The sequence below is a fragment of the Mus pahari genome, chromosome 17 (assembly GCF_900095145.1).
Source record: "Mus pahari chromosome 17, PAHARI_EIJ_v1.1, whole genome shotgun sequence".
NCBI lineage: Eukaryota > Metazoa > Chordata > Mammalia > Rodentia > Muridae > Mus > Mus pahari.
Genome location: NC_034606.1, coordinates 38,048,830 through 38,065,770, shown reverse-complemented (window position 1 = coordinate 38,065,770; position 16,941 = coordinate 38,048,830). Strand labels below are relative to the sequence as shown.

General features: G+C 48.9%; 1 protein-coding gene across 5 annotated transcripts in view; it reads left to right on the top strand.

Moving 5' to 3' along the window:
- Trappc9 (trafficking protein particle complex 9) overlaps positions 1–16,941 on the top strand; it is a 476,366-nt gene that overhangs the window by 118,332 nt on the left and 341,093 nt on the right. For all 5 annotated transcript variants that reach the window (XM_029547720.1, XM_029547718.1, XM_029547722.1 and 2 more), the window contains 2 exons: positions 2,965–3,097; positions 7,592–7,755. In XM_029547720.1, the coding sequence (XP_029403580.1) occupies positions 2,965–3,097; positions 7,592–7,755 (297 nt within the window). The remainder of the gene's footprint in view (positions 1–2,964; positions 3,098–7,591; positions 7,756–16,941) is intronic.

The window sequence follows — 16,941 nt, the reverse complement described above, 5'->3', positions numbered from 1 at the left end:
CTCTCTCTCTCTCTCTCTCTCTCTCTCTCTCTCTCTCTCTCGTTCTTATCCCTACCACCCTTCCCTACCCCAATCCTTTCCAACCCTTCAGTACTAGGTATAGGCAAGAAATGTCAGAGGGCCGGGGGATATAGGCCTCTTAGACATTCCCTGCTTATTAGAGGTGTCAGGTTGTTTTGGGCAAGTCTAACCCTTATCTTCAGGATTTCCAGTTCCTTCTTCTCCTTTCCTTGCTCAGAACCACTTGGCAAACAACAACAACAGCAACCAGAAGCAGCAGGGGAAGCAGCAGCTGCCACAGGCCCTCTTGGGGGCTCTCCCATTTATACCCTCTCTAGACTCCCCAAAATTCCAAACATAAGCTGCCTGCAGCTGGCAGAACTCATGTCCCTCCTAGAGCACGAGACAGTCATAGTGGCTGTGGGCCATCTGAAGCAGCCCTGTATCTCACACCTGGCATTAAAACAATAACATATTCACATAACATAACTGGGTTTTTAAAGAAACCAAAATTCTCACTACAATACGAGACTCATTATTTCCTGTCGTGTACATGGTTGGTCTCATGTCATAGTTCTCTTGCAGGGTTTGTCACAGAGCATAAGGACGGGCCTTTTCTGTCTTCAGCCTACCTCCCATATTGAGGCCCTCATCAGCTCTCATCAGTCTTGTTTCAAGGCATACTCCTGAGCCTGGAGCACCTCCACCCACTATCCTTACCTTCCCTCTCAAAAAGACGTGGATGTTACAGGGTTCCTGATGGCACCCATAGTACACTTGTTATCTGAACCTTATATGGATTTGTTTGTGAGGCATCTGAGCCTCAACCAGTTCTCCGGGAAAACATTCTTCCTTAGCCTGTCATCCTGGTTGGGTCCCCATGACGTTCCCATGACACTCAGTATATCTTAGTTTCCATGGCACCAGGGGTGGCTTCTCTCTTTGCCTTGGAAGCCTTAACTATTGCTCAGCAGCATATATTGTCTGGGAAAGACGTTGCCGGCTGAACCGTTAGCTGTATCTCAGCAAGTGCTGGGATGGATTGAGATGGGTGTGTGAGAACTCGGGATGCTGGGGACCCAGCAGGGAGGTGGACAGTGGAGACCTGGCTTAGCTGGTGACCCTGATCTTAGAAGGTCCACCAGGAGTGGGCAGTTGGAAGCAGGATGGAACCAATGTATAGATGGGCTCTAGGCAGAGAGAGCATCTTCTCTGGTCTGAGACTGGCATATCTAAGGATGGGGTGGGGTGGGAAGGTAGTCAGGGTGGGGTAGGTAGTAAGGGGGCTGGAAGGAGATGGCATCATGGAGTCCTTGAGAATCATCCTGAAGCTCACCTACTGTCTGGTGTAGCTTTGGTGTTAGCTGCTGTATTTGTACAGAGGGCAAGCTTGTCAGACAGGCTTCAGAGCCACCTGACCACAGGCTGTAGAGTAGATCTTAAAAGACCTCAGAGTCCAGGTAGGAAAGACAGGGGCAGAGTTGTGGCTGTGAATGGGGAGAGTAAGGCAGGAATGGGTGGTCCAGGGACAAGACAAGCTAGTGTAACTCGGTGAGCATGAGAACCTGGAAGCAGGGCCACTGGGGTTATCCTTGGGTCAGTGCCTACTTATGGTGAGCCTTAGCTACCTGGGTAGCCCATATTGTCTTCACTTGTGCTGAACACTGTCCCCAGACTAGAGTTTATGTGGCCATGGTGTTAGCACTGGCTATGTGTTAAACAAAGGAAAATGACTGATTGTAGTTAAGAATTATAAAGTAACAAGTGCTTAATAGACAATATCATATCAGGTTCTACACAGAGGAAAGCATGAGGATATTAGCGCCCAAGGGAGCTCCTGGGAAGAAGCTAAACACCATAGGTAGACTCTGAGGGGCTCTGAGTAGGAAGGAAGCAAGTGGCTGCTGTGTCAGAGGGAGCTTCTCTGTCAGAGATTGGTGTGGTTGCTGTGTCAGGGAGGGGTGTGGCTGCTGTGTCAGGGAGGGGTGTGGCTGCTGTGTCAGGGAGGGGTGTGGCTGCTGTGTCTGGGAAGGATGTAGCTGCTGGGTCAGAGGGAGTGTGTGGGCCTCCTGTGATTGAGTGTATGTAGTTGTTCTAAGGAGGGGTGTAGCTGTGCCTGGGAGTGGGCGTGGCTGTGGTAGAGAGTGGGCGTGGCTGTGGTAGAGAGTGGGCGTGGCTGTGGTAGAGAGTGGGCATGGCTGTGCAAGGGGTGGGCGTGGCTGCAGCAGCTGGAATGAGATGCCTAGAGCTGCTCCACCCACAGAATGAATGATGCTGAGAAGGAAGGAGAATGTCTCCTCCTTAGGGAATAACTTTCTTGTCCCTCTGGGATGTAATACACAAGTTACCAATCTAGGCTTCTAGCCACTGGCCATCACTTACATTTGTTACAAAGCAAGTACTGTTTACATAGTCATCTTTTGAGATTTCAAAAAGCCATTTTAAAGCTTTGCTTAAACAACTTCAATTGCTTATCTTCTTTTGAGGACCCTGCGCTGATCTTAAATTGTGGTCCTCGCACCCATGTGGTCGAGTTGCCGCATCATGAAGCAGCTATAATGGCAATAATTGGCTCTTGAACCTTCATCTCTCAACAGAAGGTTCTAAAGTAGCTTTCAAACGCTCATTAAGTCACATTATGCCACAGAAAGGAATATTAACCATCACTGTTATGTTAGAGATGCTAAACCTGAAAGATGCATTAGCAAAGAGCAGAGATGGTAACTGCTGAGCCGTGAGGATTTCGAGTACTCTACAAGGACCCTTTGTCCAGGTCTGGCTAACCTTGGGAAACAGGGCACAGTGTCCTCTGCTTCATTTTGTCCAAGGACAGCCAGGGTCTTTGGGGTACAGGGAGCAGTAGGGGGACATGGGTGAAGGAGTAGGGTGGATCAGTGCTTTTTCTGTGGCCTCAATAGGGGCCAAGCCTTGTCAGGAGGTGTGAGAGCCTCCACTGTGTTGCAGGTTACCACACCACAGTCTTTGGGGTCTTCAGCGACTGCCTTCTGGACAACCTTCCGGGACTGAAGACGGGCGGCTCCACCGTGGAAGTCATCCCCGCCTTGCCGAGGCTGCAGATCAGCACATCGCTGCCCAGGTAGGGGCTTGAGGGCACAGGGGCCTGCGGCTGGAAGAAGTCAACCTTAGAACACTCTTTGGCCATACATTTCTTCAAAATAGCATAAATGGTTGGGGTTCATCTGACCTGGGTAAGGCAGAAGACAGCAGAGGGACCTTAAGGGACCAGAGAGTTAACATGTTCTCTAAAATAAATATAAGAGCCTAGTTGAAGTCTTTGTCACCAGAGTAAAGGTACAATTAGCCGTTAGAATTAGAATCACAAAAACCAGCTTAGGTTTTATGGTGTTTTAGGTATAAGAAACGCTCTTGGGGCCCAGAGAGATGGCTCAGCTGCACAAGTGTGAGGACCTAAGGTTGGATCCCCAGCACTGATGTATAAGCCAAGTCTGGCGGCACATGCCTGTAACACCAGACAGGGATAGAGAGGATCCTGGGTGTTCAATGTCAACCTGGCTGAAATGGCAAGTTCCATGGTCACTGAGAGCCCTACAAAAAAAAAAAAAAAAAAAGTGTACTGTTATAGAGGAAGTCATCTGATATTGACCTCTGTCTGACCTACACACACACACACACACACACACACACACACACACACCCTTGGGTGGGGCCAGTGGATTGGAGATTATGGATTTAAAACATGGCTCGCTCTCTCTCTCTCTCTCTCTCTCTCTCTCTCTCTCTCTCTCTCAAAGTATTTCTCTTTTGTTTGTTTTTTAGCATTATAGGAAAGCATAAATGGGGACAAGCCTGGGCGGTCAGAGCGGTTTAGGGCTTTATGGTTTTGCCTTGCCGCCGTGGCTCAGCCAGCCTGTTTTTTAAAACCCTCATTCTTGGGTTGGTTGAGGTAGCTTCTGCTTATTTTGTAGCCACACATGTAACAGAAGCTTTTTCACACCTTAAAAATTCTTTTAAAAAATGTAATTTAAAATTTTAAGTTAAAATCTTACATCATCTCTCTCCATCCCTCTCCTCTCTCCAGTCCCTCCTATGTCCCATCCCCCACTCCAAATTCATGGCTGCTGCTGCTGCTTCTTTTTCTTTTTTTAGCTGTTATTGTTGTATAGATGAATAAATACATAAACACAATCTGCTGAGTCCATTTAGAGTAGTTTATAAGTATCTGCCCTTTGGGTTGATTATTTGGCATTGGGTAACCAATTAGGGGGCTCCTCCCTGGGAGAGATGAATCGTCCCTGTCCCAGCTGTCAGTAAGTGCTCACAACTCTTCACTCATCTACCAGTGGGGCCCAGTGACATCCCCTGACCCTGCGCTGCTGTGTCAGCTAGCATCATTGCTCAGGTCTTGTTTAGGCAGCGATGTCACGGGTGTCATATCCGGACGATACAATCTCACAGCCAACTTCTTGGTCCTGAGGCTCTTGTGATCTTTCCACCCTGTCTTCTGAGGCATTTCATGAGTTCTAGGACAAGGGTTGTGTTGTAGATGTATCGGTTGGGGCCAGGCGCCCTACAACCAGCTGTTCTCTGCGTTTTTTTTGTTTTTTTTTTTTTAAACCTGTTGTGACTTTCTGTGAAGACCTCCATCTGCTGCAAAACAGTTTCTTTGATAAGGGGTGGGAGTGACCCTTACTAGGTTGCATCAGAGCACAGGATCAGAAAATGTCGTTTTAAATGATTCAAAAATGTACGTCCCGCATACGCCTCAGAGGGCACAGCCGGTCGCTTGTTGACTCACGATGAATATATCCACTATTGTAAAAGGCATCTCATGATTTTCCCAACTGTTTGGTGGCCGCTTTGCCCTTGTTCAGCAGTGTTCTTGGTGACAGGGCTGTAACAGTGAACGTGGCTGCCCTGGCCTCGTGCTTGTCAAATGGGAGAGAATGGCAGGCAGCCTTCCTGCCCGCCCGACCATGCACAGCTACGAGATGGTCAGGGAGGAGGCAGCAGCTGTGGGTCTCGGGGGCAGTGTGTGTGTGTGTGTGTGTGTGTGTGTACAGCTGGCTAAGAAGGGAGTGCAGGCAGGAGGGAGGGGCTCGTGACTGGGGCATAAAGCAAAATAGAAAACGGTAACTCAGAAGGGACCTTGGGTCTGATTGCAAGAGCCGCAAGTCTCACATTTTTAGAGGAAGACAGGCTCTTGACCTTGGGTTAGGATCCATAAGATAAAACCTTGATAACTGGGACCTCATCACAGTAAAAAGCGGTTGCATGTCCAAAGATGCCATTAGGAAAATGAACAGGCAACCCACAGGTTGAAAGGAAGAACTTGCCCAGCACATATCTGATAGAGTGCTGTCTGTATAGAGAACTTTAAAAACTCAGTGTAAAGAAGACAAACAACCTAATTAAAAAAAATCGGCAGACGATCTCAGTAAGTCTTTCAGCCTGAAAGATGCACACAGGACATAAGCAGCCCGGAGGGTACAGAGCCATTAGTCTCTCTGCGGCTGACACCCCCACCCCGAGACGGCAGCTCATATCCACTGGGGAGGCTGTGATCAGAAAGCGGACAACGACCAGGCTGGGAAGGGGAGGCTCTCGTGCACCGCTCGCTGATGGGAATGTAAAATGCTGCGCCCATCGGGAAGTCTTTTAAAAGATGACCCAGCCATTATCCTCTAGGGAATGTAACTAAGATGAGAGAGACCATGTACACTGTTGCCAAACCTTGTACCTGATAGTTAAAATAGTGGCCAGGACCCACATGTCCATCAGCTAATGAGGGCACAAAGGAGGCACACTTGAACACCGAATCCCTGATCGCTCTGTAGTGAAGACGCTTTAGCGCCTGATACTGCTTTGCCACAGCTGGACCTCAGAAACACTATGCTGAGGGAAAGAAGCCACGGTGTGTGACCCCACTTCTGTAAACTGTTTGAAAGAGGCACTCAGGCCCCTGGAGAGAAGCTGTCAGTGGCCGTGGGGGTGGGTGTAGAGTTTGCTCTTACGTAATATATCAAGGTTTCTCTTTAAGAAAAATGGAGATCTTTAAAACGGGGTCTCAGTGGAGGCAGTGTGCCTCTGTAAGTTTCCTAAACTGTATAGGTAAAATGCAGGCGAACAGCAGTGTACAGTTATGCTTGGTTCAGTACACCAGGCATATCATTTTGGTTTGGCCACAGTGAAGGACGGACACTCCCCCGAGCTCAGCACATGCAGCCCCAGGAAGGTGTTCTGTCTTTGTTCCCTGTGGGTGCTCCCAGCAGACAGCTCCAAGGCCTGGCCTCAGTCCCTACTGTTCTTGACCATTTAACATTTAACACTTCTCTCTGAGCCACAGAGACAAGTGGGAAAGGAGGCAGACACTTGAAGGCCCTGAGTGTCCAGTCCAGGAGAAGGATGGCGGGCTCCTAAGGGAAAACAATTGTACTGGCTGGCTTTGTGTGTCATCTTGACACAGACTGGAGCTATCACAGAGAAAGGAGCTTCAGTTGGGGAAGTGCCTCCATGAGATCCAGCTGTGGGGCATTTTCTCAATTAGTTATCAAGGATATGAGGGCCCCTTGTGGGTGGTGCCATCTCTGGGCTGGTAGTCTTAGGTTCTATAAGAAAGCAAGCTGAGCAAGCCAGGGAAAGCAAGCCAATAAGAAACATCCCTCCATGGCCTCTGCATCAGCTCCTGCTTCCTGAACTGCTTGAGTTCCAGTCCTGACTTCCTTTAGTGATGAACAGCGGTGTGAGATGTGTAAGCTGAATAAACCCTTTCCTCCCCAACTTGCTTCTTGGTCATGATGTTTGTTCAGGAATAGAAACCCTGACTAAGACAGCAATCAAAGGGCTGTTATCAGGAAGGAAGAGCCTGCTGGGGAAAGGCTCTGTGTCCCCTGCCCACTAGTCTGGTCATCTCAACTCCTTACCTCTGCAGTCACACAAGGAGGGAAGGACAGGTGTCCTTCCTGCCATCTCGAGATCAACCTCAGCTTTCTCTTACCTTTACAATAGCTCCCAGAGTTGACATCTGCCTCACCTTTCTTACATTAATATCCCGTGCTGCTTTAGTAAAGCGTGCAGACACTCTCTGGTGTCTCAGCTCCCGGTCGGGTGACCTGGATCGCCTGTTCTTAGGGAGCCAGGAGCCACGGGCTGAGAAGGGGATCTGTCTACAAACTGGGAGGTTTTAGCCTTTGGAGAGAGAGTGCGGATTGGGGGGAGCGATTCCCATTGGAATTACTTGGAGTTAACAGGTTTATTTTTTTTTTAAAAGAGCATACATCTGTAACTTTTTCTGAGGTGATTTACTGCATTAAAAAGTGATTCTTCAAGTGGGGGTTGACTGTAACATGTTTCAGAGAGGCTCACTCATGGATTTCCCTTAGACTTGTTGACATCCACCGTGCGCTCTCCTCCTGTGTGATAGAGATGCCCTTGACCTTGGCCTCACCCCATGTTTTGTGTGTTTGTGACAACTGAGGCCCACATTCTGTGTGTAAAGCCAGGCATGTGGGCTGCTACTGAAGTGTGTTCCTGTGGGGATGGTCCCAAGGCACTGCCAATGTCTTCCCTTCTCCCTCCCTTACTCCTTGCCCTGCCATTACTGTGGTTTCAGGTCCGCACGCTCACTGCAGCCTTCTGCCGGCGATGAGATCGCCACCAACGTGTCTGTTCAGCTGTACAACGGAGAAACTCAGCAGCTGGCCGTTACCTTGGAGAACATCGGGCTGGAGCCTCTGGAGCAGCTGGAGGTCACTTCAAAGCTTCTCACCACCAAGGGTAGGTGGCATGGGGACTGACTGTGTGCTGTAGAGAGCTGACGCCGGTTACCCAAAGTGAAACCGTGTCACCAGGAAGTCTAATGACCCTTCCCATAGTGTCCCAGTCCTCACTTGGTTTGTCGTCTTCTTTTTTGCAAAGCTCACCGAGTCTAATCTGTTATGTCTGTATATTCTTGGATATATGGACACCTCCTGGAGAATGGCCAGCCTACAAGGGGCAGAAAGCACTCAAAGAAAGCTGAGGACCGGGGTACCTTCTTTCAGCAGCTATCGGTTGCCACTATCTCCCCACAGCTGGTGGGGTTTCATGTCCACTTCCCCTCTCCATGCTGGGTTTTTTTTTTGGTTTGGACTCTCATAGGTCTTCTGCATGCTGTCACAATCACTGTAAATTTCTGTGTGCAGAAAGCAGTTTTCTTGTAATCATCCACCCGCCACCTCTGGTTCTAGAATCTTTCCACCTCCTCTTCCCCACCAGTCTCTGAGCTTTCTGAGAAGGAAGCATGATACAGACACCCTACTCAGGGCTTAGTGTTCTGAAGTCTCTCATTCTCTCCACCTTGACCAGTTGTGGTCTCTGTGTTCATCGGTATCTGCTAAGAAGAGCTCCTCTGTTGAGGATTGAGAGGCACACTCATCTATAGGTGTAACAATTAGCCTTTAGGAGTCTGTTTAACATTATGTCCAGTTAGCAGAATAATAGTATTAGGTCCTCGCCTAGGGCCTCTACCCTGTCTAGCCGTAGGTTCTTGGCCCTGACAGTGGTGACAGTATGGGGTTTCTCTTATGGAACAGGTCTTAAATCCAATCATAAAGTGTTTGGTTGCGTCCGTGACATTGATGTCAGTGTTTCACTAACGACCTTGCCTCACTAAGGCCCGCTGTTGCTGTAGCTTATGAGGTTCATAGCTGCATCAGATGGAGCATCTCTTTTCTCCTCCGATATGTGTACAGCATCTTTCATCCTGGGAGCTAGCCAGCAGGGATGAAGCTCCGGGTCAGCACCAGGTCGCTTTTTTTATGTTTTGTGACTCAGGTATGTGGTGTCTTCCGGAATAAGGTCTTCTACGGTGAAGCATTTTACATCACCCGCAATCTACCTTATCTTCCCAATTTGAAACTAGAAATATTTTTTCTTTCCTAAAATAAACCCAAGCGGTAACCATGTGACTGCTTTTTTCTTGGATCCCAGGTTCCTTCTGAAGCACAGCCCTTGCGTGTCACTTCTCCCTTTCAAAGGAAATATTGGCTGCGGCTAAGAATACAATTCTAGGCCGGGCATGGTGGTGCTTGTCTTTAATCCCAGCAGTTGGGAGGCAGAGGCAGGTGGATCGCTGTGATTTCTAGGCCAGCCTGGTCTACATAGCGAGTTCCAAGATAGCCAGAGCTATGTGATGAGACCCTGTCTCAAAAACATCCAAAAAAATAAACAACAAACAGGGAAGCCCACCCCTAAACCCACAATTCCCTGTTATGACCATTACATTTAACCCTTTAAGCTGATGCGTCAGCTGTTCCTCTCCTAGGCTCAGCAGCTGTCTTATCTACCTCCTCTGCTCAGTCACTTCACTTTGGGGTCCCAGCCCAGTCAGCACCCCTCTGAAAACCTTCCCAGTACTGCGGTGTTAGGTCTTCCCCTGTTGTCTGAGAGTAAATACGCTTGGCTGACTCTTTGTTTCCACTTGGGCTATGAGTGTCTCAAAACCACTGTAGAGACCCACAGCCAAACAGTGGCTAGAGCTTGGGGACTCATATGGAAGAGTTAGAAGGGTTGAGGGTCCCAAAGGAGATAGGAACTCCACAGGAAGACCAAAAGAGTCAACTAATCTGGACCCTTGGGGCTCTCAGAGACCAAACCACCAGCCACACAGCATACATGGGCTGGGCCTAGGCTCCCCACACAGATGTAGCAGATGTGCTACTTGGGTTTCATGTGGGTCCTGAACAACTGGAGTGGGGACTGTTCCAAAAGCTATCGCCTGTCTGTGGGCTGTGTTCTTCTAGTTGTGCTGCCTTGTCTGGCCTCAGTGGGAGAGGATGTGCCTAGTCCCACAGAGACTTGGTGTGCCAGGGAGGTGGGGGGGGCATACCCTGGGAGGGGACCTCCACCCTCTCAGAGGAGAAGGGGAGAGAGTGGGGGAGAGATTGTGGTAGGGGGTGACTGGAAATGGGGACAGTGGTCAGGATGTAAAGTAAATAATAAATAAGCCCCCCCCCCAAACCAACCAACCAAAAACCGAAACACAAAACTAACCAATCATCCAAATAAAAAAAATAAAAACAAACAAAAATCAGCAACTAGGCTTTAAATTATTTTATTCTATTTTTTTTTTTATTTTGAGGGATTGGATATTGCATGCATATCTGCGTACCATGTGTATGCCTGGTGCCCATGGCGTTCAGAAGGGGGTTGTGGGTCTTCCTCTATTATCTGGAATTGGAATTATGGACGGTTGTGAGTGTATGTGTGGGTGCTGGAAACTGAACCCAGATGCTCTGCAAGAACAGCTGGTGCTCCTAACTGCTGTGCCACCTCTCCAACACTCGACTTTTAATTTCCAAAGTCAGAATAAAGTGAGTTTCACTTCAGAATTCCATAGGCACGTGGATGCTTTTCAAGGCCCTAGTCTCAGCTCTGCTGGCCTTGTTCCTTATCACAAGGGAGGAAGACGTGTAGACGTGTAGTGCCGGGCATCCTGTAACCATTTCCGAAGCAAAGCAGTTACAACTGAAAGATTAAAGTCATCATTCATTTTTTAATTACTGTCCCATGCAGCGGTACATTTACATGTAGAATTAAATTAATGAAAACAGGCCATCTGCTTTCAAAATATACAGAGGGAACAATCCCTGCGGCCTGTGTTCTGCAGTGTGTGTGGGGGGTGGGGGGAGCTTTCAGCACCAACAGATGACCCAGCAGACATGAGGAGATGAGGAACTGGCCGTAGCCTGGAGCGAGGAGTTGGTTGAGCAGTGCTGGGGGCTGAGACTCAGCCGTGCCTAATAAGAAACCTCTGTTCCTGCAGGCGTGCTGCCTTTATTGGACGTCTGCTTCTTTAATGTCCAAGTGTGCTATTTCGCCTTCTCTGGGTTCCCATGCTACTTTCCCTGCTCTGAGGTAGCTTTGTTCTCTTCCTTAGAGTACCAATAGCCATTCCTGTCCCCCTATCCCAGGTGCAGATAAGTGGCTTGTCACGTTCAGAGGCCACCACAGAGATCTTCAGGTCAGGGTAAGGATTGGGGCTTTCCCTGCTGTGGCCTCAGTACAGAAGAGCTGGTATATAGAGACAGTAAGTGTGAGAAAGTAGGGTGGGCTATCCTGGGGACCATGAGTCCTGCTGGCAAGACCCTGGAAGCCTTCAGGAGGCAGGCCAGAGGGAACATATATACCACTCGCACTCCTGTTTGCCTTAATTCCTCTTCATACCCTTTGTCTTTGTAGGCCCACACTTGCTTAGCTGGAGCTAGCTAGCACTTGGAGCACTTTGTCTATCTCTGATGTGGGAAGGTAACAGTGAGCCCATTCACACCACTGCCTCCAGTCATTAGCCTTTTGTGCTGTCTTGAGATGTGCATCACAAGCCCCATGAAAAAGGCCTTTTGTTTCTTAGGTGTGTGGTGAGAGTTTGTGATATAAGGGCCATGTAACATTTTTTTGGACCTAGACTGTCTTTGGGGCTTTAACTGGTCTAGGGTCCTTGTTCCCAGGTTCCTACTATACAGATGTAGCATAGCCACCCTGTTTGAAGTCAAGGATTATTGCTTCTGGGTACACCCTTCTGATCCCGACTCACTTGTCACAGAATCTTTCTAGGTTGTCAAAGGTGTAAACCTCTGCCTTTGCTTAAACCACAGAGTTCATTGCGATGCAGACAAAAATCAGGGAAATATACTTATTTTCCCACAGGTGGTGTAAGAATGCTCATAATACACACATGTACAGGTTTGATGTAGACCAGGGTTGTGGCTCTGTGGGTTTGATTCCCAGCACCACAAACCGTAGAACAAAACAAAACAAAACAGGTGTGAACACAACACACGCATACACATCCTAGCCAGCTTTTCGCTTTTTTGCATTAAAATTCATGTGTGTGTGTGTGTGTGTGTGTGTGTGTACCTATGGAGGCCAGAAAGGAGGACCAGGTCCCCAGGAGCTGGAGTCACAGGCAGTTGTAAGCAACCTGGTACTGGTGCTGGTAGTCACACCCTCATCCTCTGCAAAAGCAACAAGTGCTCTAGACCACGGAACCTATCTACAGGGCCCAGTTTTTCAATTAAAAAAATCTTATTTTTGTGCACATATCATGTGTACATGTATGTATTTATGGCATATGTGCATATGGGTATGTGTTCATATGGACACAGGTATGGAAATCAGAGGACAACCCCAAGTGTTGGTTCTAACCTTCCCACTCTTACCATTGTCTGCTGTTGTGTACACTGTGCCAGCTGGCCTGTGAACTTCTAAGGATTCTCCAGTGCCTGTGTCTTACCTCTGTGCCTGCCTCCCACCTCTGTGCCTGCCTCCTACCCCTGTGCCTGCCTCCCACCTCTGTGCCTGCCTCCTACATCCGTGCCTGCCTCCTACCTCTGTGCCTGCTTCCTACCTCTGTGCCTGCTTCCTACCTCTGTGCCTGATTCCTACCTCTGTGCCTGATTCCTACCTCCGTGCCTGCCTCCTACCCCTGTGCCTGCCTCCCACCTCTGTGCCTGCCTCCTACATCCGTGCCTGCTTCCTACCCCTGTGCCTGCTTTCTACCTCCGTGCCTGCCTCCCACCGTTCTGCAGGAGCACCAGGGTTATATACACACATGCCACGATGCCTGGCTTTACATAGGTTCTGTAAATTTGGACGAAGGTCCACATGGTTTGTGGCATGTGTTTTACTCATAGAGTCATCTCCCCAGGACAGTTTCCTCACTCTTTGAATTTATTTATTTATTTTTAAACACCACCAAACTATTTATTTATTTATTTTTTTAAAGATTTATTTATTTATTTACTTATTTCATGTATGTGGGTACACTGTCACTGTCTTCAGACAGACCAGAAGAGGGCATTGGATCCCATTGCAGATGGTTGTGAGCCACCATGTAGTTGCTGGGATTTGAACTCAGGACCTCTAGGAAGAGCAGTCAGTGCTCTTAACCACTGAGCCATTTCTCCAGCCCCAAACTATTTATTTATTTATTTATTTATTTATTTATTTATTTATTTATTTATTTTGGTTTTTCGAGACAGGGTTTCTCTGGGTAGTCCTGGCTGTCCTGGAACTCACTCTGTAGACCAGGCTGGCCTCGAACTCAGAAATCCGCCTGCCTCTGCCTCCCAAGTGCTGGGATTAAAGGCATGCGCCACCATGCCCGGCCAAACTATTTATTTTTATTGCCAAGTTTTATAACACATTATTTAAAAGTAGAAGCCAGTTTCTAGTTCCTATGTGGGTGCTTGATCACCCAAATCAAATATGTGAAAATACCTGCAGGGAAGAGATGAGAACAGAGAGGCCCACTTGTAGAGCGTGAAATCAACGCTAACTCCGATGCCTGGGCCGTGCAGCTTCTGTGTTGCTGCTGCCACAGAGCCTTCCTTTCACTCCGAATTACCCCTGAGCGGTGTCTTAGAAATACTTTCATCACTTGGCAGCGGCAGGAAATCAGCTGTTCCCTTCCCATGAGTTTTTTTCGTTACTTGAATGTGTCACTCTTTAATCTCCAGAACCTGGAGTAGTGCAGTAAGACACATCTCAGATAAGCCACATGCTTGGTAAGGAAGGGCTGGACTGCACGCAGGGATTCTCATGGAACTTGGTTATTGGCCTTCAGTTGTGCGGGGCATGGGCGGTTGGTGACGCTCTTCTCTCCCCATATGATTCCCTGTTGGAGTGTGTGGGTGACAGTCCAGCCTGTGCACTCTCCCACTGTTGTCCCTTCTACTCACAGTCTACTACTTGACCTATCCTGTGTTCAGCAAGGTGGGCTTAGTGATCTCCTCTGGATGCTCTTTCCTTTCAAGCTTCCAGAACAGATGCCCACATCTCGGGAGTAACCGGAGCCTTGCCTGGAACCTCTCAGGCAAGAAATGACCACTGTTTTGCTGGCTTAGAATGCACCAAGTCAGCCAGCCCATGGTCTACCGGGTCTAGTAACCCACACAAGGGTTTGTCAAGCTGACTTCAAAAAAGCCATTGCATGTGCCACACTTGAAGAAGGTGGGCATCTGTACAGGCTTTCTGGCTCCAGTTCTTCTTCCTAAGATGGTGGGCCTTCCTCCTTGTTCTTAGAAGGTACATTTCTAGCATGGTGAAGTTGAATACTTCTGGGTATGTAAGACCACGTGGAGCCTTGAAACAGTAGCAGTGGGAGGTAGAGAAGAACACCTCCTCTGCTAGGGAGTGGAGCGGGCAGCCCTCCCTCGACCCCTGTTCCTGTCCACATGGAACCTGGGGCCAGAGCAGTCACAGGACCCAGGAGTCCAGTAATGAGCTGGCAATGCACCATACAGACGTCAGTCACCCCACTGATTTCCTGTCTTTTGGGCCCAGCCCGCTTCTGAGTCGTTATGCTATTTTTATATAATTACTGTTTTTAACATTATGGCCTTGCAGGGTGAGGATTTAAAAAAACAAATCAATACTGTAGACTGGTTTCTGCTTTGTGTCGTCAGTGAGCCCAGCGTCACGGGAAGTGAGGAGGGCCCTGCGTGTTTGCTTCTTGCGGGTAGGTGTGTTGCTGAGAGCAGGCTCCCGTGGCTCAGTGTGAACAAGTGGGAAGGCTCCAAGGTCAGATTAGCCTTAGTGGACATTACAGCCCACAGAGGCTCACTGGCTGTTTAGGGGCTGGCTCACCGCACCGCGTTCCTTGCTTTGGTGGCAGTCTTTGCTCACATTTGAGATGGTTCTGTGCCACTCTGCTGCTTGTGGTGACACACAGGCGGCAGCAAGCACAGCTGTGCACAGCCCTGACACCATCAAGTGCTCAGGAAACAGGAGCTCTTCCTGCAGGCTGCTGCCGCTGCCTCCGCCACTGTTATCTTATGAAACATTTGGCTTGCTGCCTTCCTGAGCATCTCTTAGCCCAGCACTCAGTTGTCATTTTATGGTGCTAAGGATCAAACTTAGGCCCTTGACCATGCTAAGTGTGCATGCTATCACTGAGCTACACACATCTCTGTTCATTCTGCTTCCTATTCTTTACTGTCTTTTTCTCTCTGTGTGTGTGTGTGTTGCTAGGTGTTGGACCCAGGACCTTGTGTATGCTAGGCAAGTGCTCTAACCCTAGGCTACATGCCAACACCTTCTTTCTTTCTTATTATTTTCAAGACATGGTCTTTTTCTGTTATCCAGGCTAGCCTAGAACTCATGATGTAGCTCAGGCTAGCCTTATTTGGCAATCTTCCTGCTGCTCTCAGTCTCCTATGCCCAGGGTGGGGTGGAGTGGGATGGGGTGTCTTAGTGAACCATTATACCTGGCTAACCCTTTTGCTTTATTTTAGCTCGGGGACTTTTTTTTTTTTTTTTTTTTTTTTTTTAAATTTACCTGTTACTGTTTTTGTTTTTGTTTTTTTTTTTTTGTTTTTGTTTTTTTCTGGTTTACGTATGGTCTTTATTTGGTACCCACTGTTTTTTAGACAGTGCTTTGGGGAGCAGGTTGGCAGCAAGTTGGGGTCCCCAGGGAGCTTGGAGTATGGCAGCATTCTGGACTGTGTGCAGCACAGCATGTCCACAAAAGCAGAGGCCAGGACAGAGGCCACAGGGAAACCTCACTCTTGCCCTTTCTGCTGTCTCTGCTGGGTACCTGTCTGTTCTCTGTTCACCAGTTGCTCTTCTTATCCAGCTCCTCCACAAACCTGTGTCAAGCATCGTCTCCCCACCTTGGCTCATGCTGGTCACAGGGGCCCCTTGTGAGTCTGACCCAGGCTCCCACCTGTCTGTCTGTGAACATATCCATGTGCTTAGAATCTGGCTGACCCCTGATGCCTTCCTTGATCTATAGCTCTGGCCTTCATTCCTGGGTGCAGTGCACATTGCTTTTGGGTGAGGACTTTTCCAGTCCCTGTCAGGACTGGCCATGTTGCTCCCACCATACCTGGCAGCTTACACTTACATTGCTTGGTTCTGTGTTCTTCAACAGCCCAGCATTTATTTACATTCTATGCGGTTGCTGTGCCAGCACGCGGATAACGCCTGGCACCTGTCCCCAGGAGCTCACAGTTCGGCGTGGGAGTCAGGCAGATGCTCACAGAGCTCAGGCTGAATACCTTGTGTTGTTTCAGCTCCGTGTGACTGACCACAGAGAATGGACCTGCAGCTGTGCTTGCTCAGATGATGTCAAAACTCACAAATGACTCAAAGACATTCAGCCTAGTGCCCACTTGCCCATTGACAGGATAGCGGTGTTGTTTTGTCTAGTTTGGCATTTTAATAGCAAATTCTGGGGTCCTGCTGGAGCAGTCTGCCATACAAGCTGATCTCTAGACAGGGTGACATGCCTCACAAACACTGTGTGCTTGGCTCACTGGGGGTGCAGAGCGGAAGGAGAGGAGGTGGGGGTGGGGATGCAGGAGTTAGGCTTGGAGAGAGTTTTATGTTACTTTTTAAGAGGGTCGTTTGCATGCTTGGTGTGTTGTGTCTCTGCCAGGAAACTGAAATGAGGAAAGAAGCCCACCAACAAGGCTGAAGTAGGCACCATGCCACAGGCCTTGTGTAGGGCTCAACAAGGCTCAAGTAGGCACCATGCCACAGGCCTTGTGTAGGGCTCAACAAGGCTGAAGTAGGCACCATGTCACAGGCCTTGTGTAGGACTCAACAAGGCTCAAGTAGGCACCATGCCACAGGCCTTGTGTAGGACTCAACAAGGCTCAAGTAGGCATCATGCCACAGGCCTTGTGTAGGGCTCAACAAGGCTGAAGTAGGCACCATGCCACAGGCCTTGTGTAGGGCTCAACAAGGCTGAAGTAGGCTCCATGTCACAGGCCTTGTGTAGGGCTCAACAAGGCTCAAGTAGGCACCATGTCACAGGCCTTGTGTAGGGCTCAACAAGGCTCAAGTAGGCACCATGTCACAGGCCTTGTGTAGGACTCCACAAGGCTCAAGTAGGCACCATGTCACAGGCCTTGTGTAGGACTCCACAAGGCTCAAGTAGGCACCATGCCACAGGCCTTGTGTAGGGCTCAACAAGGCTCA